Here is a 27,532-nt window from a genome sequence, read left to right as displayed (position 1 = left end):
CAGAACGCTGGTACCGGCGGACTAGTTGCGTGAGCGTTAGTTGAACTCGTCGGATAAATAGCGAAAGTCAAACGATTTGTAACACAAAAATTTTAGAATTTACCAATAGCCCATAAAAAAGATGTAGGCGGTAGTGTCATGCCATACTTTTCCGGTGTAACTTACAGCCCCCCATACCGACGCGATGCGTTGATTTAAAAAAAAAAACAATTCAACCATTTGTACCAGGCTAACTTTTGCACAGGTAATCATCATCGTGCAGACATTTACGAAAATCACCATGCCATACTTTTCGGACGATTCCAAATGGCCACCATACCGCCGAAAATCTGCAAAAAAAAAAATTTTTTTTCGCCAAACAATTTGTACCAGTATTGCATTTGGATTTTTGGAGAGTATTTGATAAAATGTGACCATTATTATATTTGCCATACTTCTAGTAGGGGGAAAAAGTGCTGCCATACTTGAAAAATTAATTTATTCGTCACGTTTCAAAAATACGACTGTACAATACGTAAAATAATTTTTTATAGTATGGGATCATTATATTCTGTTTGTTTGTATACAATTCTACCTAGAAAAAAATATCGCAGAATGCAAACATGGGGCGGATGATTGTAAGACTTAAGCCAAGACGTAAAAAAAAATGAAAAGAATTGGCGATTTGTACCAGTACGGCATTTTTGGAAAGTATATGATGCAACGTGACCATTATTATATTTGCCATACTTTTAATAGAGGGAAAAATTAGTGCCATACTCCTACAAATCGTTCAAACTACGAATAAAATCTTACAATAAGAAAAAAATCTTATACACATTAGTCACCTCCCACAGGTATGGCATTATCACACTTCTATTTATAATCATTCAGGAGTTGTTGAAAAAAAATGTAGGGTGGTACAAATCGTTTGGCGAGAAAAAAAATTCAAAAATTTGCAGATTTTCCGCGGTATGGCGACCATTTGGAATCGTCCGAAAAGTATGGCATGGTGATTTTAGTAAATGGCTGCACGACGATGGTTACCTGTGCAAAAGTTAGCCCGGTACAAATGGTTGAATTGTTTTTTTTAAATCAACGCATTCACGTCGGTATGGCGGACTGTAAGTCACATCGTCAAAGTATGGCATGACACTACCGCCTACATCTTTTTTAAGGGCTATCGGTAAATTCTAAAATTTTTGTGTTACAAATCGTTGGACTTTCGCTATTTATCCGACGAGTGTGACTAACGCCCACGCGACTAGTCCGCCGGTACCAGCGTTCTGACCATCATTTTTCTTTTTGTCATTGCTACTAAGACCCCTCTAGACCGCCATCCTGTTACAAATGACCCGAAATTTTGTGTCAGTATCTCCCGGCCTAACATGTGCAATGTGTAAATGTGTTGACGTTCCAGCTCTTCTTAATATACCTATACATTTTGTACATTATTAAATTTCTACATTTTCAATAATTTTACCAAATTTTCTATACAGACAATATAAGTATGATGTATCCTAAGATTTTTATATCTGGCAGTTTTTAGACAATCTGGGATGTGAAATATCTATGTACTATGTTCATTTTATGTAAGAATTGATTATTATATGTAATTAACTTATATTCTATTTACTTTTTAATGTTTATTCCAATATGAAAGATGTGCCTATTACAGTGTATTTACATCAAACGAGCAAATGCTCATTCTAATCAATCAAATGATTTTAGTGCATTATTTCGTTGTTGTGTTCGAAAAGATTCTATGCATGTTCTTATACTGAACAACACTGAATACGAGTTTTCGTTTACACTAAAAGATCACGAAATAATGCTCTAGCTCTATGTTTGTTTGATCTAAATGCACAGTTACAAATATGTAAAAATATGAATATGATGAATATTTATTTCTCCTAGTGTTAATGAAACAATGCAAATAATGAAAATTATAATGCTTACATATTGTATTATTGTTGACAATATTAAAATAAAATACAGTAGATATATTGTTTCTATTACAATAAAATCTACTTTCAACATTCAAATAACATTTTAAAGTACATACACAAAATCTGTTGATCTGACTTACCAGTAAAAATACTGCTTTTGATTTCTACTACAGTTTTTGGCATTGCATTGTTTTATTCACACATGGTTTATATCTAATATACATTATTTTAAAAGCATTATAGAGTGAATACGAAAATAACATAAGGTTGTTTAAATAAAAACACATTTCAAACCACACTAGTTATATTTTATTTAACTACAGACTATTGAAGTAATCCTCTATGATTTTCTTGCATTTGTTGATGTTCGTCAAGTCACCAGCTTTTCCTTGAAACTTGCCATTTTTAAATGCACCTTTTCCGTTTAACATTTGTGTGATCCTAAAAAAATATTTAAATAAAAGTAATTGATTATGGACGATGGTACACTGTACAAGCACAAGCTTGCTTCTTATTTTCCCAAATAAAATTATTCACAGTTTTGGTAAATTTAAAAAATAAATGTAATGACGATTCAAAAGTGCTTCTAGAAGAAGTCTAATTGAATAAATAAATGTTTGAGTTTGAGTTTAACGCCTGACTAAATCACATTCTCTTATAGATTCCCAGGTAATTAATTAATATTCTATAGCAAAATTATTTCAAAGAATGTTAATCAGTTAACCTATTGAGTGAGTTATTAATATAATGTGCACTAAGATTTCAAGTATTAAGTAAAACTTACTGAGGTCCCAAAAAATTACAGTGTTCTTCCGGCCCTTGCATCATGATCTGTCCCTCTTTTGGCTTATCAGGTTCTTCTGAAGCACAGAATATGAACATCCCTTCGCTCTCTAAAGCCTTGCATATAACCCTGTTAAAATCAGGTGTCGCTTCCTTTTTAAACATGAATACGAATTTTGGCTTCGGTTCTGTACTTTTTATTTTGTCCACTTCATATTGTGCCAAGTCAGAGAGAACGTTTTGTAGATTTTTGTTCGTCACTTTGTGGTTCTTTTGTAATTTTTGCACGAGTTCTTCGTGTTTCGATGCTTCATTTCTGCATTTAGTAAATAAGTGATGTAAATATTAGCTATAATAATTTAAAAATGATTACATATGATCAGGCGGGCGTGAGGCCGGGACTCCACCAAAGCAGAGATGTGTGCGGTGTGCTGTGTGCTGTGCGAGAAGAGATGTTTTTCAGCTCGCGGGACTCCACCAAAGCGGAGATGTGTGCGGTGTGCTGTGTGCTGTGCGAGAAGAGATGTTTTTCAGCTCGGGTGCGGGGCGTTGAGTGGCGTTGAGTGCGCGCGCGGGGTTCTGCGGGTTGCTAGCGGGCGAGAGGGGGGAGGGTGACATCGCTCACTGCACGCCGCTCACATCTCTCGTCTCCACTGCGCGTCGTCCGCGCACAGCTCACATCTCCGCTTCCATCGCGACATACAAATATTACACATCTCCGCACAGCGATCTCCACTGAAGCTGAGCGGAGAGGAGACGTGTCAATAACTCAATTCTATTGGTTGTTTAAAAAACATCTCCTCTCCGCTCGTCTCGTCTCCGCTTTGGTGGAGTCCCGGCCTAAGAGTGGTGTAAAATTAAAAAGGTGGTAGAGATTGTCTAATCTAAAAATGAACGCCCCTCCACTGTGTTTACGCTCACATTCAAAGTACGTGTATAGACGCAATACACACAAATTGGTCTGCCTCATTGGTCGTTCAGTCCTCCAGTCCAATCCATGCCCGAACGACAGGACCAGTTGGCCAACTAGTGCATAAATGACGCGATGCACGACAGAACGGACGTGTCATTCCGTACATAGCGCGCTCTCCCCGCCATACAATGCTAGGCACCTGAACTGATCGCCCGATTAGTTGACAAATCAGTGCGCGAGACAGTCAAAGTTTGCAGTAGAATCGCCGCGCGCACACATATAAAGCGGTTCAATAATTATTTGTCCTCACACATTGAAACAATTAAGTTTAGTGGAGGGGCGTTCATTTTTAGATTAGACAATCTCTAGTAGCTTAATAATTTATGATGTCTTAAATCAAACATGTTTGCCATTTAACATTGCTATTAAAAAAGTAATTTCCAAAAGGATACAACAAAATTAATATATTGCCTATTGCATTCTCATGACATATAATAAATACTTACTTCAAGAGACCAGTAAGTGCTTTCTCTCTGTCCAGCTTTATTTGGAAAGTTTTCATAATGCGGTCCCCAACAAGGAACCTTAGGTTTGTTTTGCCTTTCTTACCAGGCTCAGCACCAAGAAACTTAATCATTTGCAACTGGCTATAAAAAAAACATAAATAAATGTTGTAACTATTACAGTTTTGCTTTATTTAGTTAACAATATTTGCGAAATACTATGAAAATTCGTTACAGTAGGAAGAGGGGAGTATATTTGAAACAAAGAAAGTAAAGTATAATATTTCAATGTTTTTTTTTTATGTAAAATACATTTGTTTTCTGACCTTAAATTAGACACATGAGTGCCACAACACATGTTCTCATCTACATCCTTAATACATATAATTCTGATGGTTTCCATGCAATCTTCTGGCAATCCTCGAGTATGTGCCTACAAATAAAATTATATTTTCATAATATGTAGAGAATTTTACTCATTATATATAAAAAAAACCTGTTACAATGGTCTTATCTTGTATATTATTTCAAGCAAGGAAATTTGCAGTTTCCAGTTTCCTATTGAAAAATAATTTTATACTTATTCAATATCCGAACTTACTTTATCCAAATTAGGATCATTGGCGTTCACAAACTTAACAGTAACAGGAATGGCTGCTCTAATCAATTCATTGCACCTATCCTCCGCAGCTTTTAAAATATCGGCATTTACACTAGGTTGGTCCAACTCTACATAGCTCTCGTCGGCTCCAAGCCACCAACTTGTGGTTGGGAGATTGTGCTCATTTTCTAGTATTGCTGAGAGAAGATGCTGACCTGAAGTAAGTAGGATTATATTATATGGTAAGTAAGGACAAAGGCAGACCAAAGGCTCGCTTAAATAAGTTTAATTTTAATTTTATTTTATTTCTTTTTAAAAAAGTCAAATCGCTCCCGCAAAGTTTAACTAGATATATAATTTTTGTGTATGTTATTTGTTATTATTAAAGACATTAGTGTAAGTGCTTGTTGTTTATACTACTTATGTAACTTTTCTGAAGTTTGATTACACTTACCAACCTGAATGTTGCTGCATGTGGTCAAACCGTCTCTGCCAATTTATCTTCTGGTTTACAACTGCACCAACTTCAAGTGGTTTAGTAGTAAAATGGAGTGCCTCTTCACCTTTCCGGAGGACTTGTAATACCTCAAGGTCATTTAACCATCCTTTATCGTGAGGCTGTAATGCATAGAAACTAAACTTTATGCGCCTTTTATTAATCATATGAAATTTAAATGAACTCACTTTTTGTTACCTTTTTTAATATTCAACATTCTAAGTGAATGATATTGATTTATAAGAATTTTTACATAGGAAACGGATTTTATAATATATTATATTTTCTACTATATAAAAATAAGTCGGGTTTTCCTTCCTGATGCTATAACTCCAGAACGCACGTACCAATTTCTACGGTTTTGCATTCGTTGAATTCGTTGGTTTGGCTCCGTGAGGTTTATAGCAAAGAAAATGTGTCTCTGGTGGCGAAACGGAGTTCGCCGGGTTTGCTACTTTATAATAGAATTATAAATAAACTTCGAATTTTTTTAGTTACCTGTCCTCCACCAGCAGGGAAAAGAATTGTATTGTCAAGTGTTATTTGATAACCCTCGAACTTTGAAGTTTTCCCATATTCAACTATTGGTTCTTTCGTAGGCTCACATTTCACAACTTTAGAGCTAAACTAGAATAGTAACAATACATTTATCAAAACGTATGTAAGTAGGTCTAGAGGTATTTAAGTTTGGACAAAAATAATTAGGTACAAACCCACACAAACCTCTTTCAAGAAACTATCCTCTTGACATTTAAAAACCATTTTAAGATCGTTATGGAATAGTGTAAACGTAAATGGTAATTAAATAAAATAATTCGGGATAGTTCAATCTGAAGTCTGCGCAAAAACAAATAATCACATGTACAAAATAATGTTATGGTGACTGGTGAACCACAAAAACAGTCCCGTAGGGCGTAGATGCGGCGCTGTTAGCGCCTGAAATAATGTTGCTAGTTTATATAAAATACCCCTAGAGTTCGGAACACAGGTTGGGAAAATAGATTTAAATGTCATAGAAAATCTCTTTATTGACGTGTTGAATATAAACATTTATTTATTTAATATGTTATGTTACATAATATTACCGAGAAGATAGAGATCAATTATAACATTAACCTATTATTAATGAAGATTTAAGATTCAGTTATATTTTAACAGTTTTTATTGAGTGAATATAAGTCAATACCCATTTATTTCAGTATTTTTAATTTAGTAATTAATAAGAATGAATTATCAGTCATCTCTTATATAATTGTATTGTAGCATTATTTACAAACTTACAAATATAAATTTTTATTTTAAATAATATTACGATCACTTGATGGTTCAACTGCATTGACTATCGCTTTCATTATTTGAGGGGTTCGACTCTTCCGTGACCGTATTAGAGCTTTCCATCGATGTATTTTTTTTCGTTTCGCAGGGCTTAAGACGAAATCCCTTTTCTTTTAATATTCTTCGAAGAGTTGTATTACTTCCTTTAAAGTCAATATCTTCTAGTAACTCCAGGCGCAGTTTATTAACAGTTGGTAATTTATTATTTTCAGAGAAAAATTCATTAATTTTTTTACGAATAACTCCAACGTGATACTCATGGAGATTATATTTTTTTGGATGTGGTCGAATTTTTCCTGGAGTTACCATTTTACTGCATGTCCTGGTTGCAATGTTACCTTCTTTAGTAATCCTAGATACAGTTTTTTCAGAGATACCTGCAAAAAATATATTCATCAATGTACGTCTCGTATGATTGGAACTTAAAAAAGCCGCATAACACTTTAAGGGCTTTTTACTTTTATGAATAAAAAATAGAAGAAAATATTCCCGATTTATATTATATTATCGCAGTGAAAGACCCTTAATTCTTAAGCATGCTTGCCATTTTACTTTGCAAAGTTACACGAATAAAAAATCTAAAAAATATCAACTTACGGGTAAAACAATATATTATATGGCAACCATTAATATTTACCTGTCAAAGCAGCAACTCGAGCTCGAACGTTAGCTAGTGGAATTAGAAGGCCTTTATTTTTCTTTTCCGCTTCACAATACTTCTTCACTCTGAGAATCACTTCTCGGACTCCATCGTCTACTTCTTGTGACATGGTAAACAACAGTCTAAACGTTATTCTACATATATTCGACAAAATATCTCTTCACTGATGTAAACAATGACGATAAACGTCATGGCCGACATGTCAAATTTAGTTCATTCATTTCGCCGTAAGACTTGTTTCGTGGCACGCAGAAGTAGTATCACGAGAGTATCACAAACAGCTAATTACAAACTTATTTTCGATTCTTTTAGTTCAGATAAAGTTCACATACGCATGATTGATTGTTTAATATATAAATCAAGAAGCTTATATCTAATACACTGGAGATTTCAGTCAAGAAAATATGACGTTGAATGACGCCTGTATGTTTTTTTATCCCTTCCCACCTAGGTATTGTAGTTAGTTAGGTGTGAAAGGGATAAAAAAAACATACAGGCGTCATTCAAGTTTCAACGTCATATTTTCTTGTTACAAGTTAATGTTCATACTGAAATCTCCAGTGTAAGTAGTAGTAGTAGTGTCTGTAGTTATAAGCTTCTTGATATAAATATATTTTGTTCCATGTTTTGTTCCATATTTTTTTATGTCAAAAAATATTATGGTTTCAAGCAGTGCAGTATAATATGTCGCAGAGAAATGAGGATATCAGACATATCACGAAATCACGGTAGGATATTATGTCAAATAATCTTATTTTTAGGTTTTAAACAAAATATATTAAGTGATCGTTTCACCAAACTAAATCGAGTGAAATGATGAGTCATTGATCATTCACTAAACGAAAACTAGAAAAAATGTCCCTCGCGATAATAAACAATCGACCAATGTACTTACCTTAAAAACAGAGAATATTCTTTCATTCTTTCATAACTTTTCAATTCAAATAAATTGTTTGTTTCAATAAAAAATACACAAATTGAAAAAATACATATATTTATTCCAATGAAAAAAAAAATCATTTTACTTAGGTACACAATATAGACACACAAGATATAAATACATAGGTAGTTATTTAATAAGTCTTGACAAAGCTTGATCCAATACTGAAATACCGTAATCGACGTCTTTTTTGTTTATACACATTGGAGGCTTAATTCGTAATACCTGAAATAAAAATAAAGATAAAATAACAAAACACGAATTACTTTTACAAATAATCACTTTTTATGAATATATGTTACGTATCAAATCAATTTGGAATCACGAATACAAAAAAATAATTTATTATACAAAAGACTCTCCTAATTAACACTACTTAGTGTCAAATTTAAATAAAACCACCAGCTTTAATTAATAAAAAAGGAATCTTATAAACGGTTCACGCAGTTGCGTGATAAATACATTTGAATTAGAATCCCCTCTTTTTTTGTAGTCCGTTAAAACATTAATTATTGGAATAAAACTCACATTAACATATCTTCCCCCACATCCGAATAAAACACCCATATCCTTAGCGTCTTCCATGACATTCGAGAATGCTTCTGGACTCAAAGGATCTTTTGTCCCAGGGTTCACTAACTCCACACCCAGCATGAGACCTTTGCCTCTAACGTCTCCGATAGTGGGATGGACCTTTTGTAATTCCATTAGTTGTTCAATGAAATACTTTCCGACGATTTTGCTGTTCTCTTGAATGTTTTCTTCTTCTATTACCTGAAATGAAATTCGTCGAAATTTTTGTAAAGATTTTCTGTTGCTTCTTAAACAGGAACCATTTAATAGGGTTCGGTTTCGTTTACAATAAAATAAATTTTCAGAAAAGGCAACTTCAGTATTGTGTATTTTTTCTGTGTTGACTATAATTAACTTTTTTGATTGGGTTGTTGTTTGTTGAAATGAAAAAGTCTTCATACAGCAAGTCTTCATAATAAGCACTTCCTGCAATATCCTTTTGGATATAATTTTGCAAAAAAAAAAAACAACGAATCATTTAAAAACCTTCTTACATCGAGCACAGCTTTTCCCACAGTAGCAGCCAGAGCATTCCCCCCAAATGTATTAAAATAGGACGCTTTTTTATGCGCATCAGCTATTTCCTTGGTAGTAACAACAGCGGCGAGTGGGAAGCCATTACCGATTCCCTTAGCCATAGTTACAATGTCTGGCATAACTTCATGGTTCTGGAAGCCCCAGAACGCGTCGCCGGTACGACCGAAACCGGTTTGTACCTAAAAATTTAAATAGTCTGTGCAAAAATGGCAAAATAAATTAAAAAAGGCTTCATTGTCATTATTATTAAGCTTATCATATTGTACAATTGTTTTTTGATGTGTTAATTTTTGTTAAAATTGATTTGAACTTGGGCATGAATGTGAATGAATGGGTATGTGAATTCTATTACCGTTATACGGTTAACGGTATATCAACTCACTTCGTCAGCTACATACAATCCACCATAACTTTTCACCAATTCCTTCGCCTTCTTCAAATATCCTTTTGGAAATTGTACCGCTCCATTCACACCTTGAATTGACTCCGCAAAGAAAGCTGCCAAACGACCTTTTGGAACTGAATGTTCTAATAGCTAGAAAAAAATACCTTTATTATTAAAAATCTAATGAAAATGGTCGATCCTGATATGTTCCGATTACATTATCCATTTACTAAAATGTCAAAGAAATTTTATCATACATTACCTCTTTAAGTTGGTGTATGTATTTATCAGAAGTGACACAATCCCCTGGACATGAGCAGGCTCCTGGTACCTGGGAGTACGAGTCGCGACATCCTCCCCACAGACCGCGTAATGGATCGGGTAACATTGCCTGTAAGATAATTTAAGTATACTACCCTGACGAGTTACCTAATGATTTAGCAGTTAATTCGTAAAAAATCTTTTATCTTGATAAATTTAAGAAATGGAAAATACTCAAAAGATATGGTGTTTATAGGTGTCGCCGTCATCTGGTTGAATCTGTTATCAGCCTTTTGATTGAATAAGTAGCTACTACTAGTCATTCAATTAAATATCGTCATTCAATGAACGATCTAGTCATTCGATCAAAGAGCAGATTCAATCAGATGACTGCGACATATAATTAGGTAACTTTTTAGTAGGCTTAAGTATACCGCAGCATAATAATGAATGTCTTACATGATGAAACCCAGTTGGTACAGGAATAGGATATCTGTAAGACTGTGTCGCAGTGAGACCTATAAGACTACTAGAATAGCCGTGGTAGGAGCCTTGAAGAGAAATTATATCGTGGTTACCAGTGTACGCTCTTGCTAGCAGTGTTGCCAGGTCGTTGGCTTCGCTACCACTATTTACTAGATAAACTACCTGGAAAAAAGATCAAATTGCCCAAATTAAACCATTATTAAAATTTCACTGAAACGTTTTAGGTAGGCTTAAAATAACTGAATGAGTTTATAAGCGCATACAACGCTAGCTGTGGTATGTAGATTTTTTGCTTATTTAAATAAGAAGTATTATTTACCTTCAAATCGTCTGGAAACTTTGCTGTTAATTGTTCAACGTATTCGTATACTTTTGGATGCTTATAAATACTAGTTGTATGCCACAGAGTATCGATTTGATTGTGAAGAGCCGCCGATACCTTACTGAAAATTTTAACTACTTATTTATAGTCAACGGCTTTTTAGTGAAATTACAAAATACAGTTATAAAGAACGGTAAGTATTATCGCGTTCAGCACCTACGACATTACTCTGTATTCAACACCGCTTAACTCTACATTAGCAACTATTTATTTAGAAAACCAATTATAAAATTTAACAAAAATATATAATTACGGGTGGCAATGTCCCACGGATACAGTGACGATGCCTGCAAAGAGATCCAAATATCTCTTGCCCTCGTGGTCGAAAAGCCACTGCATGTGACCTTGGTGAATGACCACCGGTTTCTTAAACATATTGCCTTGCACGGAGGGTATATTATCCATCTTCAATTTGTCCAGCTTTTGAACGACGGGACCCTGGAATTATTTGTAACCTATTAACGAACTAAATGTTGAAATCTATATCAAGAATATAATAGGAAACTAAGCAGTTCCCTGTCGGTCATAATCTTAACTTACGGTGTACTCTTTGGGCATAAAACTGCATTTTGGTAGAGGTGCAGAAGCTGTGTTGAGACGCCGACTAATATGTTTAAAATACTGTAAAGATGCTGAAAATTAAACACGAAATTAATTTTACTAAGTACAACATAATGGGGTTAAATTTACATTAAAAGTTCATTTGTTCAGATAAATTATTAACAGTAGCGTATACGCCATAGCAGGTTCTATAAATAATTATTTAATCTTATCTCCGCAATTTCAAAACATAATTTCAACACATAGATAATAGGGACCTACTATAAAGTTAAAATTATCGTTTTATTAAATATTATTATTAATTATACTTATTAAAAACTTAAAAGTACTGATGATGAAAGACTCAAACTCAAATTCAAACTTGGTGTTTGTAATTTTAAAAAAATAAGTTCAAAACTGAAGTAGTTACTCAGTATGTTTGAATAAAACTCATCATCATCTTTGGATCTGCGTCTTATCTCTACCTTCACCAGACAGATTTTTGAGGAAAAGTAAATTCAGAGCATAATATATAAATCAAAAATAATGCCGGCAATTACGTATCACGATTGTTAGAGAATTTGTGCCTGTTAGATTATAATCTAACGCTTTTTACAATCTTGCTACGACATAGATTCCTAATTACGATTCCAACGAAGTGGACAAGAGTCAGCTATTTTCAAATGAGTTCCATATTTTTTTAATTCCGTCGACATAAAAAAAAATTATTCTTATTCATTGTGTACTTACTAACCAACGAGTACTAACTAACTAACTTCAATATTTTTTTTTAGTTTTCCTCACAAATGAATTTACCTACGTTTTTTACCTACGCTACTCGTAGGTAGCTATGCTCGGTTAGATCCATAATCCATTAGATAGAAGAAAGATAATCCAAAAAATAACTAAACGAATAGTGGACATACCTTTTTTGACCATTATTAAATTCGATATAGCGTAAGTTACTATTAAGGTGGCTAAAACACAACTGAATGACGACCGTTGACTCTTGAATACATAATAATTAAATAGATCGTGTTTATAATGTTAAAACAAAACATTTTATTATTCCCAATTCTGTAATCACTTGGTGTGTTGCTTGGAGATTACCTAAAATACGACATAGTTTTTATTAGGTAATGGTTTTTAAGGCGAATGATAAGTTAAATATTTAATAATTTATTAATAATAAGTATAGTGCATTGGGGGCATGAGGGGTAATTTCAGAAAATTGTGAATACCTTTAGAGCATCGCTTTATCATAAGTATCGTGAAGGAAGGGCATGAAGGGCAATTATTGAAGGAAGGGCATTTATTATTATAAAAGTAGAATATTGCTAAAAAAATAGCTTATGCAAATGAGAATAAAGATACAAAAATATTTACCCCAGGTACGTAGAATCACTGTTAAAAATTATGTATGTATATCATATTATACATGTGAACTGCCCTTTACCAAATTATAATTTAAAATTTATGTAATGTTACAAAATTTTACATAAATTAAAAGTTCATTGTAAGTAATTCTGATATACTTAGTTCAACCTTTTAAATTGGTTAAATAATTATATTACTAAAAAAGGTACCTATGGAGTATAACAATATTGAAAGAAAGAAAAAAAGTAGCTCTTGATAAGGCAAAATAGTAATTTATAAATTTTTATCTGTCTGTCTGTTTGTTCCGGCTAATCTCAAGAACGGCTGGACCGATTTTGACGGAACATTCACTGACAGATAACTTTGTCCCACACGAACATTAGGATTAAAAGGAAAAATTCAGACGCGCGTGCGTTTTGCATCAGTAGTTTAATAAAATCAATTGGCCCTGAATTAGGTATTTAAGTAACGTTTACTAATACATATTTTAAGATTTTTTTTAAACCAAATTTTCTCTTATTTACAGGCAAATCACATAGGTTTCATTAAGGGTTTCATTGTTTTTATTATCAACATCGCTGTTTTGGACAGCAATAATTGAGACGTAGGATTTAATTGCTTTCTTGTAAGACTTATAGCCATCTTATGTATTGTGTAATCGTAAGATATGTGATATGTACCTATATGAGAAGCAATATACGATTTTTTATTTATCTCTTATATATAAAAATGAATCGCAAAATGTGTTGGTAAGCGCATAACTCGAGAACGGCTGAACCGATTTCGAAAATTCTTTTTTTATTATATTCCTTGAAGTACGAGCATGGTTCTTATGTAGAGAAAACGTAAATATTATGTACCACGGGCGAAGCCGGGGCGGACCGCTAGTTTATTATGAAATTAACAAAGCATGCTTCTAATTTCTATGTGTGCTTTGCAATGTTTACAAACTCCATCATCCAAGGTAGATTCGATGTGCATTATAGAACGTGCCACGAAAGAAGTCCCGCCAAGTATTAAACTACCACGTTATGGGCACTCAAGTGAAGCGTCGTATTCACGGTCAATCCCCGACGTACGTCGGCTCAAGGCCGCGGTGCTGGATGTATCCTACTGACGATCGTGCGCGCATCAAGCATGGCTAGGGTTGCCAACTTTTATTTGAAGAAATAGAGTATATCTGATTTTAAAGGAGGTAAATAAAGAGTAAATAAATATTTTTAAAAATGTATTTTTTTGTACTTTTTGCAGTAACTAAGAATTTTTCATTATTTTTAAATGAATGTATATGAATCCAAACATTCCAAATCTAAATTTATATATTTCAAGAGCTCATTTTTAATTAATTTTTAATGAAGCTCGGTTTCTCTCTTCCCGCCACTTCACATTCATGACCGAAAAGACTCTTTCAGTAAATGCTAAAGTGGCGGGAACAGAGAGTATATAGCTAATCATTTTTTTTTAAACAAACAAATTCGTCAAGATATTTTTTTTAAATAAATTGCCATTTTTCTGCAGTGGACTTTTGCATAAAATCTGTGTTATTCAACAATTCGCCTTGGAGTTCTTTTAAAATAATAACTTCTGAATATTAACTGTCCATGTGTACAAGGTTGATCCAAAAGTAATGATAATTGGGATTTCCTGTGTACATAAAAATCAAAAATAACCGTTTCTTGCTTGCTCATGTACTCACTAAGTTATCACAAAAAAATCATATCAATAGGCCACGTTTCCAAGTATTTACCAAAGAGGATATAATCACTACGTTTACATTAATTTCTGTTGGCAACACTAATCTGCTGTACGTCCGCGCTATTCACTGTCCATCTGCACGACGTTCGCGGTGGTGGGGGTGCTTGCTGGATGAAAAGTTGGTCGTGCACATCCAGCAAGATAATAATAATAATTATTGACGTACGTCAACGCTATTCACTGTCGTTTTGCGTCTCAGAACAAAGAATTTTGCGTCGTGCATCGTGTATGACCTTGGCGGGACGTACGTCAAGATGGACCGTAAATAAGACGCTTAACCAATATTGAAAGTGCTACCTTTTTATAAATTTCTGATTAATATATAGAAACGTTATAAATATAAAAATGCCTTCATAAAAAGTACGGAAAGCTACGTTTCCGCAGGAGATGTTCTCCCCATTTAAGTTTATCCAAGAATAATTATGATACCCATTATTATATTTCAGAATGAAACCTTATAATATTTAATTATTATGGGTAAATTTATCGTTATTAAATTAAATGTTAACGAAACATGATCAAACCTTAGATTAAACACATATAAATTAGAAAGTCTAAAAGTTCTAAAAACTGTTACAAGTTAACTACGTTTTATTATTATAAAATTAATAATATTAATGTAATTAAACGTTATTTTTTTTGTTAAACCTAAAAATATTATGTATTTTTCCGTTATCGATTTTCTATAAAACCGATTCGATAACAACACTATTGACAAGCATTCCTTCCACGTCAATCGAGTTGGAGAGAAAATTGGCATTCGTGAACATCGAGCTTTTGCGGTGGCGGTCGCATAGTTATAGTACGTGAAGTGAATGTCTCCTAGCTAGCATCAATTTAGTATATTTCGTTAACCTTAGTTATTTTTAGAAATAAATCAAAATGAAACTCATCTACCTAATGTTATTAGTTTTACCCGCGGCTCTGCTGTGCTTCCAAAACGGTAAGTCCAAAGAATTATGTATTTATTTTAGAAAGTAGTGTAGGTACGTGGCATAGGGTTATTATTTTGAAAGAAACTCACTTTAATTTTGTGTAAAATATCTAAACGTCCATTGTCTCACTAAGATATTTATCTCCATATTGCTAGTTACCGCATAAATCATTTTGCTATCATACCTAGGTACAGATATGAAATTAAACTTGTTCGAATCAAGACGTACTTAATTAGTTCAACATACGACTTGTAAATACATGAAATATAGGCAATTTCTTTTGTTATATAAGTAAGTTAGGCAAGACCCCTTATGAATATAGTGAAAACTTTCTCACATCAAAAACTAACTGTATTTGTTGTCACAATCATACACTCATAAACCTTTTAATGAAGTTGCTCACAGATGTGCACAATATATACTCATAACTAACTTCTCATAATATATACTCAACATGTTACCTTTTTGTAAAATTTCAGCTAATATCCTAGCAAGAGCAGAGGAAGACGAACTTGATGATGTAGTGGACATTGAAGGTGAAGACAACCAGGTTGTCGGTGATGATGTTATTGGTGATGAAGACGACTCTGTTGTAAAGTCATCACAAGATGTAGACACAACCATATTGTTCACCAAACCCATCACTAACTATGGTGATGTGTCATTTGGTGAGTTTATTTATTTTAACATAAAAATATAATTAAAAGCATATAATTGCAAGAGTATTTTATTATGTTACATGTGTTAATAAAAATTTCGAAAGGTGATATTAACTGACCTAGAAACAAAGGAATACTTTCATTTAAAGTTAAATTTTTACTCTTAAAAGTATGTGCAATTATCAGTTACTTATTCTGTTATTAAAATCATTCAATTGAAGTGTACACCATAATATTATTGGCCGCCCTTTTGATATTTCTATTATAAGTATCTCAACCATGTAGCAAATTATATTTCTATGTATGTACAATAAAGAACATTTATTAAATCATATTATAAAAAATCCAACAGTTTCTTACACTAATTTACAACATGCAGCATTCATTCATGCATTATTATAAATATTACTAACTTACCGCCCGCGGCTTCGCCCGCTTCGTCAAAAACCTAATAAATTATATCCTAAAACCTTCCTCTTGAAACACTATCTATTACAAAAAACCGCATCAAAATCCGTTGCATAGTTTTAAAGATTTAAGCATACATAGGGACAGAAAAAGCGACTTTGTTTTATACTATGTAGTGATGACGCAAAGTCCACCTCTATGTAACTCTTATTTATTTTTTAGATTTACAAGCGGGAAATCCAGTGGAATTCCTAGTTGGTTTCATCAACAAGGGTTCTGAAGACTACCTGGTCGAGACAATGGAAGCTTCTTTCAGATATCCTCTGGATTACACTTACTACATTCAGAACTTCACCGCTCTGCCTTACAACCGCGAGGTCAAACCGAAACAAGAAGCCACCTTTGCTTATTCGTTCATTCCTAATGAAGCGTTCGCTGGCAGACCTTTCGGATTAAACATTCAGATCAACTACAAGGACGCTAGCGGTAACTCATACCAGGTAATTCAATTGTCCATTAGAACGTAGATTATTGTGATATTTTATTGATTAATTAGATATCTAATTAGGAAACTTTTCTTACAATTCAGATATTCATTACAAATTGTCATTATTAATCATTAATGATGGTCATTTCAGTTGTTACTAATGATTATTTAATTTTTAATTATCTAATTACATACAGTTAATCCTTAATAAAAAAAAAACAATGTGTTTTTAGACCATATTTATAGTAGATAACAAATTTACAAACACTTAGAATATTATATGAAGAAAAAACATAAACTTAAAAACAACCTGCTATATTTATTGAGAACATTATTCATTCGTTAACACATTTACTAATATTAACAAGATATAATGTACCAATTCTTATTACAGGAAGCAGTCTACAACCAAACAGTCAACATTGTCGAAATCTCCGAAGGTCTAGACGGAGAGACATTCTTCCTATATATATTTTTGGGTGCGGCCTGTGTTCTGATCCTAGTATTGGGCCAGCAAGCTTTATCATCACTCGCTCGTCGTCGCTCACCGAGATCAGTTCCTAAACCCTTGGAAACTGGAACAGCTAATGATGTAGATTATGACTGGCTGCCGAAGGAAGTCGTTAACCAGCTGAGTAAGTATTTATTGGTGACTAGCTTTGCCCTGCGGTTTTACCCGCAGTGCTCCGCTCCTGTTGGTCTTAGGGTGATGATATAATTATAGCCTATAGCCTTCCTCGATAAATGGGCTATCTAACACAGAAAGAATTTTTCAAATCAGACCAGTAGTTCCTGAGATTAGCGCGTTCAAACAAACAAACAAACCAACTCTTCAGCTTTATAATATTAGTATAGATTTATTAAAAACTAGAGGTCCGCCCCGGCTTCGCCCGTGGTACATATTTCGCAATAAAAGGTAGCCTATGTCCTTTCTCGGGTATCAAAATATCTCCATACCAAATTTCATGCAAATTGGTTCAGTAGTTTAGGCGTGATTGAGTAACAGACAGACAGACAGAGTTACTTTCGCATTTACATATTATATTAGTATGGATTAAGCATAAATGTGTGTCAATGATAAACATAGACACTATTGAATTAAATCTAAATTACTCCCTATATTGTGTGTGCTGGACGTGATACCTATAATTTAATTGTTTTGAAAAGTGAAAAACACAACAAAGAAAATAAATAATAAAGAAAAAGAAAAATAACAATACAACAATCATGTGATTGCCAGAATCTAATATGTTGATGTTTCCGTGACATGATGGAAAATTGTTTTGTTGATACTTACCTAAAAATGTAATAAAATATATTTCTTTTTTACAGAAAAATCACCCAAGACGCCGAAACAGTCGCCACGCATGAGGAAGGCCAAGAGATCGGCGGGAGATGACTAATTTTAGTTTTTTTAATTAATTTTTAGTAAACATCAAATCAGCCAGGAGTTTACAGTGATCAGTCAATTAAAATAAGAATAAGATTTCAATAATTGTATACTGCAAAAAAATGTTAATTAGTTAAGGAAGCAGTTGATATAGCTTTCTTTTTCACTTTTTATACTTACACCTAATAAAAATTAACTAAGATGTACAATAAATTGTCTTAATTCTTATTTTATTTGATGTAAAGTGATGAGACTGTGTGTTTAGTTTAAGTGTGAGAGTAAATTATGGAACAAAATGAGTGGACATCTTTGCAATAATGTTGCGTTACGAGAAGACATTATTTAAATATTAAAAATGTTACATTTTTACTTCTGGTTTTATTTTATCCACCGTTTTTTACACACACATGCGACCCAAGTCCGGTTAAGCTATAGAAGCCCTCCTGGGCTAACAGCGACAAAACAAAAAAAAAAAACGTGCAGCAATGTGTAAAAATTAAATAAATGTTTGAAAGTGATATATAATAAGAATTTGCCATTTTTTTACTAGTTTTTGTGCGTCCTAAAATTTCAATGTTCTAATGAAATGAATGAGCTTCGAAACTACTGGACCAAAGAGTAGTATGTATTATAAGTATTCAAAGTAGTATATTATTAATACTGTAGTAGATCGATTAGAATCTTTCTCAGGTTATTCTGGGGCGAGTGTTCGTATCAGAAGGACTGGTATAATTATATCAGATGTTATAATATTACCTTGTTACATTATTTTAGTATTATAAATTAAAAAAAAATATTAATCAGATAGAATATCGAATTAGGTGTCCCTTCGTCCAGCATACTCACCATGGAATCCTGATATTTCATGAATGTCAAAAAACTGTTCTGAAATAGTGCTAAATGGTGCCCAAAGGAAAAAAATAGTGCTCTTGTACTTGCGAAGTTATAGCCATAGTTCGATGAGTATGCTGGACGAAGGTTTCGCCCAGCATACTCACCTCCGTCCGGAGAATCTGTATACGCTTCAAACATAATTCATACTTCAAAAAATAGTTCCCAAATAGTGCCAAACGGTGCCCAAAAAGAAAAAACAGTGCTCGAATAACTTCGGAGTTATAGGCTTCGTTCAGTGAGTATGCTGGGCGTAGGTTCTACGCCCAGCATACTCACCTCAGTGCGCGAATATCGAACGAGCTATAGGTATAATTTACGTCTCAAAAAATTGTGCTTGAAATAGTGCCCAATATCAGTCCAATTTTTGCTTGACTTTTGACTTAGAAAACCATTAAATTTTAATGTAAACTTCTACATACTAACGTAAAATGGGGTACAGTCGTCGACACAAAAGTCAAGCAAAAATTGGACTGATATTGGGCACTATTTCAAGCACAATTTTTTGAGACGTAAATTGTACCTATAGCTCGTTCGATATTCGCGCACTGAGGTGAGTATGCTGGGCGTAGAACCTACGCCCAGCATACTCACTGAACGAAGCCTGTAACTCCGAAGTTATTCGAGCACTGTTTTTTCTTTTTGGGCACCGTTTGGCACTATTTGGGAACTATTTTTTGAAGTATGAATTATGTTTGAAGCGTATACAGATTCTCCGGACGGAGGTGAGTATGCTGGGCGAAACCTTCGTCCAGCATACTCATCGAACTATGGCTATAACTTCGCAAGTACAAGAGCACTATTTTTTTCCTTTGGGCACTATTTAGCACTATTTCAGAACAGTTTTTTGACATTCATGAAATATCAGGATTCCATGGTGAGTATGCTGGACGAAGGGACACCGAATTAGATTAATTAAAGTGAAACTTTTATTACATCGTCTCAAACTTTTTGGTCTGTGTAGCGCATGTCGCGTGTATCGCGGCTGCCGACTAGGTATACCTACTCGGCAGCCGACCTACACGCGACATGCGCTACACAAAGCAGTGTTCGGAACCGTTCGAACAGTTTCACTTTTACCGTGGTTTCATAAAACCACACAACATTTTTTTTATTCTATTTAATAATTAATTAATTTTTTTTTGCTTCAGTTACTATGAGCCACCTATGAGCTTATTTTCTAAGGCTTATTTAAATAATATTAAATTCGATTTTATTTGTAATAATTAAAAACCGATAAAATAATACCGGTTTTATGTAATGGTAACACTATTTTCGGATCCTTCAAAATTGAATCTGTGACAGATTTCTTTTTCGTACACGCCGTTTGCGTTGCACGTGTATTTAGTGAGTTTCGCTCGATATCTGCTCAAAATGGACAAACCCAACGTTCTCGCTCGCGTCGTCAAGGTTCTGGGCCGTACTGGCTCCCAGGGACAATGTACCCAGGTTAAGGTCGAGTTCATCGGAGAGACCAGCCGTCAAATTATCAGGAACGTAAAGGGACCCGTGCGTGATGGTGACATCCTAACCCTTCTCGAGTCTGAGCGTGAAGCTAGGAGACTAAGATAAGCAGGTAAATTGATTACCAACACTGTATGAAAGAATATTCAATCTTGATAACCTATTTATTACAGCATGACAATCTTTTTTGTAATGTTTTTCAACCAATGTTTCTTTGTTTCAGGTTGCTAGAACCTCCTAGGTTAAGGCTTTCTATGTATCAACTATATTATCAAAATTGTAAGTGAACATCAAAACCGTCAAAGATGACCATCTTAAATCCAGCTCGTTTAATAAACAGTTAACACCATTTCTTGTTTTATTTTAATTTATTCCAATTTTTCATACTTCCAGGCTCCAAACAATGTTATATTTATGTGTATAACAGTGATTACAGTATATTTCTAATAAGTTACAAGCGCTTGTGAAATGAAAATTATTAGCGCAGTTTGTATTTACCAGATACTGTTGATTGAATTGCATTAATGGGAGGATTATTAATGATTTTATTGCATTACAGAACTTATTCTTTAAAAAAATGTGTAGTTTGTTTGTTTTAGTTGTAGATTATGGCCTGTACCCTCATAGGAGGCCCGTGTCCCAGCAGTGGGAATGTATATGGGCTGATGATGATGATGATGATGAATGTTATATTAACTTAGATATATTGCAGTTGATAAAATAAAATAAATAATTGGTGTTATGCACTGGATACAATATACTGAACTTATATGTATGTTCTTTCTTATACTTCATAGTAAAATGAATTCATTTTACTATGAAGTATAAGAATTAAGTTTTCAAAGTTTCTGAACTGTCCAGCATACAAGCACTATAAGTGTGCAATGTTTTGCAGCAGCAAACCTGTTTAAATAATAATACCGGACAATTTCTAAATGGACTGCTATGCCATGATCCAGTTTTTCAGTTGATGTATACAAAGTTGTTAAATATTTATACCTTAAACAATATTTAAAATAATTGCAGTTTCTTGCATATAACTTAAAACTATAACATTCTTTTTTTTTACTAGATAGGAGGATGGTCAATAATAAAAATGTAAAATCATTGAGCTTAATATTTGCACTCATATAATATACTAGCTGCGCTTCGCGGTTTCACCGTTAGTCTTAGCGTAATGATAATTATATAGCCTTCCTCAATAAATGGGCTATCTAACACCAAAATAATTTTTCAAATCGGACCAGTAGTTCCTGAGATAAGCACGTTCAAACAAACAAACTCTGCATAATATTAGTATAGATAAAAATGCATTACAATAAGTTCCATAATTTGTATAAATCAAAATCTATTTGTGAATAATAATAAGGATGTCTCTGCTGGGATGTATTTGTATCACCACATTACAGTTATGATTATTATTTATAAGTAAGTAAATATAAGTAAAAATTTAAAGTTTTAGTTTTTTTTTTTTTTTTTTTTTTTTTTTTTATTATTGACATCCGCGATCAGTCAACGGACTATGAGCAGATATTTGGACAGAATGATTTGGCGATTTGAGAACCAGAACCAGTGCCCTAATTCCCCTTTCTATCGTAGCTCAACATCAACATTAGCTCTTTTCAGACGTTTCCTGGGCTTTAGTTTCAGCAATTGCTGGGAGAGCGGATTAGGATGCATTACAAGTCTTTGCTTATGCTTCTTGAGGTATTTTGTAGCTTCCTCCTTAATTGTAGGCATTTCTAAGTACTCATGAATTTCAGAGTTGCGAGTGAACCATGGAGCTGCTGTGAGCACTCTTAGGATTTTGTTTTGCACCCTTTGCATGCACATTAGGTTGGATTCGCTAGCGGAGGCCCAGAGTTGAATACCATATGTCCAAATAGGTTTTATTACTGCGCAGTACACTCTAAGTTTATTGCTTAGAGAAAGTGTGGATTGTCTACCCAAGAGCCAAAGTAAGTTTTTGAAGCGGAAGTTAACTTCTGTCTTCTTCTTCTTTATATGATCTTTCCAGGTGAGCCTACGATCCAAGTAGAAGCCGAGGTACTTCACGCAATTAGACTGTGGTAGAGTTTCTTGGCCCAAATGGACAGGCGGGCAGAGACCATGTCTAAGTGCAAATGTGATGTGATGTGATTTAGGCGCACTTGCTCTTATGCGCCACTTATCTAGCCAATCTTGGGTTTTATTTAGCTGATTTTGAAGAATATAGCTAGCTTTCTCTCGATCTGGATTGCATACTAGAAATGCGGCGTCATCGGCAAATGTTGCTATAGATACCCCTGGGTGTTGGGGAAGGTCGCTAGTGAAAATATTGTATAAGACCGGGCCTAGTACAGATCCTTGAGGGACACCAGCTAAGCAAGCGAAGAGAGATGATCTGGCATCATGAACCTTTACCTGGAACATCCTTTCGCTGAGGTAAGATTCAATAAGTAAGTAATAGGAGTGAGGTAAAAACAGTTTGATCTTGCAAAGTAGACCCCTGTGCCACACTCGATCAAAAGCTTGCTGGACATCGAGGAAGGCGGCCGAGCAGTATTCCTTATTTTCAAGACATTCCCTAATAATTTGGTAAACGCGATGAACCTGTTCTACCGTGGAGTGCTGGTCTCGGAATCCATATTGATGATCTGGAATCAACTGAACTTGCTGTAGTTCTGTTTTCAATCTATGCAGGACTACTCTTTCCCATAGCTTGGATAAGATCGGAGTAAGGCTGATAGGACGATAAGATTGTGTTTCATTAGCTGGTTTGCCAGGTTTGGGAACCATTACAATTTGCGATATTTTCCAAAGAGCAGGAACGTACGATATTTTAAGAGAGCTATTTATGAGAATAGTGAGGAAGACGATAGCTTTTCGTGGGAGTTCTTTTAGGATCTTAGCGTTAATCAAATCGAAGCCTGGAGCTTTTTTGGAGTCCATTATAGAGATAAGTCTGGATAGCTCACGTGGCGTTGTTAGGCGCAGGGGTGGACAAAGTTGAACATCTTGCTTAAGGATGGTGTCTATTTCGGAATCCTCAGGTGAATTAGGTTCATTTGGTTTAAAGATGTTAGCTAGGTGGCTTGCGAAGACATCAGCTTTCTCTTGATCAGTGCGCGCCCATGAGTTGTTTGATCTAATGGGTGGAGAACAATTCTGTGGTTGTGGAATATTTTTAGTTGCTTTCCAGAGCGAGTGGACTCCATAAGCTTCAGGAGACATCCTTTCGAGATTGCTTTTTAGAGAATTATCCCTGGCTTCTTTTAGGAGATTTTTAAGGTCCTTAATAGCACGATTTAAGCGACTTTTATCTGTTCTATTTCTGGATGTCTGCCAGACTCTCCGAAGTCGTCTCTTCTCAGCAATTTTTTCACGAATTTCAATAGGAGTAGGAGTATTATATGCTTTGTGTTTTAGTTCAGGAGTACTTATCCATGCAGCCACTTGAATGAGGTTTGTAACATAAAGACAAGCATTATCTACTTCATCTGCCGACTTCATTTGAAGTTTTAGTGTGATATTTTCTTCAAGGTATTGTCTGAAGTTCACCCAATTTGTTTTATGATTGAAAAGCGTGTCGTTATTTGTAATGCGATTTATAATACCTATACTAAGTCTTAATATAATTGGAGTGTGGTCTGAAGATCCGTCAAGACTGGATTCGATTTGAGTGTATTTTGGACAGATATTTTTTATGATGAAGAAGTCGAGAAGATCCGGAATTTTGTTATTGTCCGTGGGCCAGTACGTGGGTTCTCCTGTTGACAATGTTGTTAGATGATTAATGTCCACAGATTTTTTAAGTTCGCGTCCCCTGGTTAACGTAAGCCGAGAGCCCCAATGTGTGTGTTTCGCGTTCCAGTCTCCTCCTGATATAAACCTTTTACCAAGAGTGCGAAAATACGAGGTGAACATATCATCACTAATCCTATGTTTAGGCGGACAGTAGACAGCAGAGATATTAATAGCACCGAGACGGTCTTCTACTCTTACAGTTGTAGCCTGCAGGTGTTTTGCAGGAAAAGGTTCCAATAGACAATGTTTTACACTATTTTTTACGACAACTGCAGAACCACCATGTGCAACGCCATCGGGATGAGAAGTAAAATAAACACAAAAACCAGGTATGCATATTTGACTTCTTTCTGTTGTATGTGACTCAGAGATAAGACAGACGTCAATCCTGTTTTCTTTAAGAAATATTTCTAGTTCATTTGTGTTGGGAGTAATGCCGTTGATGTTCCAGGCAGCTATAGTAAGAGAAGTCATTTTGTAATTTTTGAAATGAGGGTAGAGATAAGACTCACCAGGTTCAAAGTTTTAGTTAGAAATAAAATTGTTCTCTCCTTCAGCAGTAGTAATAATATATTATATATCCATAAAAAAGGATGCATGTTTAATAAACATGTTAAATACTTTAAAAAATATGATAATTAAACTATTTAGATATATGTTATCTTTCTCATAGTTGATATCATCAAAATATTTTCTAGAACAAACTATATATTTGGTTGAATAGCAGTGAATGTTTACACCAAAATGTTAATAGGCATTTTATCTGATATTAGGCATCAGTTAATGGACTTTTAATTATCTTTGAATCGGGAAATAGGCAAAATTAGATCTATACTTAAACATGAAAAAATATATCTTAAATAAAAATACCTTATGTACAAATTCAACTAAAACTAATTACCAAGGCTTAAGGATTGAGAAAAAGGCATTGTATAGCTTTCAATAAGAAATTTATTTATGCTACTTACATTGAATTATTTATTAAATATAAATGAAATTGATTTACATTGTTAAAAATTGAATTTTAAAATGCAACATTATTGAATTTTCTATGAATGATACATAAAAAGTGTCAATGTTTATAACATTTCTATAAGGAAATGAGTTCTAGACATTTGATTAATTTACAATTAATATTTCACTATAAAATGCTAACAATAACTGTACAATAATAATCACAATGTTTAATAATCAACACAACAATGTTAAATAAGTACAAATCGGCACATATCCCCAGGGGATTCCAACAATAATTATACAAAACATTACGTAAACAAAACACGTTTTATTTACATAATTATACAGTAACTAGGTAATATTATTGGATAAATATGACGTCAGCAGGATTTGGCCGCGTGTCTTGCCCGAAAGCGTCAGGAACACTTGAGTTTGAGCACTTCGCTGATAGGATTCTTCGGAATTCGCTAAGTGTCATATTTTTCCACTTCACACTGACTGCCCCAGAATAAACAATTACCTATGCCGCTGTAACATATAAGAACTACTGCGGCCATGAACATTACGCTGCATACAGTGCAAGGCTTCCGCTCAAGGAAAAACCCGATTAGATATAACACCATAAACATTACGTGTGTATTTACTAATGCCGGGTTTACGGGCTTCGGAATCAAGAGCACAGGTATTAGCCATTGTAAGCAATACATTTTGTGTGCTCTGAAGATAAGGGTTACGATTACCTTACACGGATACAAACGCAAAAGGGTATCGATGTCACAATCGACATATTCTGTAAAATATATTTCTTAAATTATTAAAGCAAAAATAATGTCAAGGTATAAAATGCGTACTTCTACAATCGTCACAATTCACAAATCCTGTATTGACAATTTGTAAGGATAAATAAATCATGTCAAAATGACAGTGATGGAGGTTTGACGGACAAAAAATGTTGCTAGTAATAAAAGGCAATAAAAGCATCACAGAATAGCATACAGATTACTGGCCCCGTTTTCCAATTACAGAGCATAATGCGACTCAGTGCCGCACAATGCCGAATTATGCTGATGCTTAATTGGAACATGAAACGCACCAGCAGGTTGCGCTAAGTTCAGTGTTGAAAAAAAAAATATTCTTAGAGTTAGCAATAACCTCATTAATGTGTAAATAAAGTGGTATACATAATAATTGGTTGAAAAATATATAAGTAATTTGGATTTTGATTATTTCATTAACATTTTTTTCAATGTTTGTACCTTCATCCATACTTATATTTATTTTTTTTAACACAATTAGAATTTACTTTGATTATTTCGAAAAAACTACAATGAAACGAAAGCTTTAAATTTTTTTCCAACAATTAATAATTACTAACGATAAATCGATTGCACGCATCAATTCACGCGCATTACTTTTTCTAGTGCTCGATTGTGCGAAGCGTTGCTGTAGTTGGAACATTCAACGTTAAGCATTATGCCGCATAATGCGCTCTAGTGCTGTAATTGGAAAACGGGGTGGGTGTCACAGGGTGTAATCGTTAAGTGTGCACAGTCGATTATTCCGTAACTATTGCAGATATTAAAAATCTTTTAACTGTTATCGAAAGCCCTTTACCTAATCAGTAAAATGACAGTAATAACTTTTTAAAAATAATATGGGAAATACTCAAAAATTTTACACCAAACACTCCTATACATTGAATTTAATATAGAGCCTACTGTTATCTACCTCTATCCTATTAATACCTCTATAGATGAGTATTCAAAATGATTTTCTATATTTTATGTTAAACTAAAATTATTTACTCATAAAATATTCACCAGACCAAAATTATAAAACAAGAGAAATGTTTAAAATTACGCAACAGATTATGATAGGTTTTTTTAAATAGGTCGAGTGATTCAAGAGGAAGGCTTTAGTTATAGACAAAGCGGACGAAGCCGCGAGCGGAAAGCTAGTAATACATATAGATTAAATTATCTAGTATTGCACTAATTAATTAAGGGTTTGAAGTGCTGAGTCAAGTCATAACGAGTTTTAATACTTATCTATTTAAATTCTAGCTATTTAAGTTCCACTTAGGGTATGTAAATGAACTC

General features: G+C 34.0%; 6 protein-coding genes across 6 annotated transcripts; 2 read left to right on the top strand and 4 right to left on the bottom strand.

Annotated features, from left to right (window-relative positions):
• Nucleotides 1–1,592: 1,592 nt before the first annotated feature.
• Nucleotides 1,593–6,079, bottom strand: LOC149483771 (alanyl-tRNA editing protein Aarsd1). Its single transcript, XM_089701962.1, has 8 exons — nt 5,948–6,079; nt 5,723–5,851; nt 5,187–5,346; nt 4,729–4,943; nt 4,454–4,560; nt 4,131–4,271; nt 2,713–3,027; nt 1,593–2,369 (listed from the first exon to the last, which is right to left on the bottom strand). Exons 1-8 carry the CDS (start codon nt 5,984–5,986, stop codon nt 2,246–2,248), a joined length of 1,230 nt encoding a protein of 409 aa, XP_089558088.1. The 5' UTR covers nt 5,987–6,079; the 3' UTR covers nt 1,593–2,245.
• Nucleotides 6,080–6,454: 375 nt separating this feature from the next.
• Nucleotides 6,455–7,434, bottom strand: LOC149483770 (uncharacterized). Its single transcript, XM_089702014.1, has 2 exons — nt 7,197–7,434; nt 6,455–6,936 (listed from the first exon to the last, which is right to left on the bottom strand). The coding sequence occupies exons 1-2, from the start codon at nt 7,327–7,329 to the stop codon at nt 6,551–6,553; spliced, it is 519 nt and encodes a 172-aa protein (XP_089558140.1). The 5' UTR covers nt 7,330–7,434; the 3' UTR covers nt 6,455–6,550.
• A 767-nt stretch (nt 7,435–8,201) lies between these two features.
• On the bottom strand, nt 8,202–12,295 carry LOC149483769 (alanine--glyoxylate aminotransferase 2, mitochondrial). The gene is made up of 10 exons (XM_089701953.1): nt 12,251–12,295; nt 11,325–11,416; nt 11,038–11,222; nt 10,722–10,845; nt 10,376–10,564; nt 9,918–10,046; nt 9,653–9,805; nt 9,228–9,449; nt 8,689–8,934; nt 8,202–8,385 (listed from the first exon to the last, which is right to left on the bottom strand). The coding sequence occupies exons 1-10, from the start codon at nt 12,261–12,263 to the stop codon at nt 8,290–8,292; spliced, it is 1,449 nt and encodes a 482-aa protein (XP_089558079.1). The 5' UTR covers nt 12,264–12,295; the 3' UTR covers nt 8,202–8,289.
• A 2,901-nt stretch (nt 12,296–15,196) lies between these two features.
• On the top strand, nt 15,197–18,704 carry l(1)G0320 (signal sequence receptor subunit 1 l(1)G0320). The gene is made up of 5 exons (XM_089701981.1): nt 15,197–15,399; nt 15,871–16,059; nt 16,681–16,958; nt 17,340–17,580; nt 18,278–18,704. The coding sequence occupies exons 1-5, from the start codon at nt 15,339–15,341 to the stop codon at nt 18,346–18,348; spliced, it is 840 nt and encodes a 279-aa protein (XP_089558107.1). The 5' UTR covers nt 15,197–15,338; the 3' UTR covers nt 18,349–18,704.
• A 1,819-nt stretch (nt 18,705–20,523) lies between these two features.
• Nucleotides 20,524–21,039, top strand: RpS28b (Ribosomal protein S28b). The gene is made up of 2 exons (XM_089702012.1): nt 20,524–20,802; nt 20,914–21,039. Exon 1 carries the CDS (start codon nt 20,601–20,603, stop codon nt 20,796–20,798), a length of 198 nt encoding a protein of 65 aa, XP_089558138.1. The 5' UTR covers nt 20,524–20,600; the 3' UTR covers nt 20,799–20,802; nt 20,914–21,039.
• A 4,365-nt stretch (nt 21,040–25,404) lies between these two features.
• Nucleotides 25,405–26,339, bottom strand: bc10 (BLCAP apoptosis inducing factor bc10). The gene has a single exon (XM_089702011.1). It carries the CDS (start codon nt 26,138–26,140, stop codon nt 25,901–25,903), a length of 240 nt encoding a protein of 79 aa, XP_089558137.1. The 5' UTR covers nt 26,141–26,339; the 3' UTR covers nt 25,405–25,900.
• Nucleotides 26,340–27,532: the final 1,193 nt, after the last annotated feature.

Source organism: Colias philodice, chromosome 12 (assembly GCF_061535455.1).
Source record: "Colias philodice isolate Cphi_HAF_F1 chromosome 12, ilColPhil1 Martin Lab GWU primary, whole genome shotgun sequence".
NCBI lineage: Eukaryota > Metazoa > Arthropoda > Insecta > Lepidoptera > Pieridae > Colias > Colias philodice.
The sequence above is the reverse complement of the archived record's forward strand: the minus strand, read 5'-3'. Positions and strand labels throughout refer to the sequence as shown.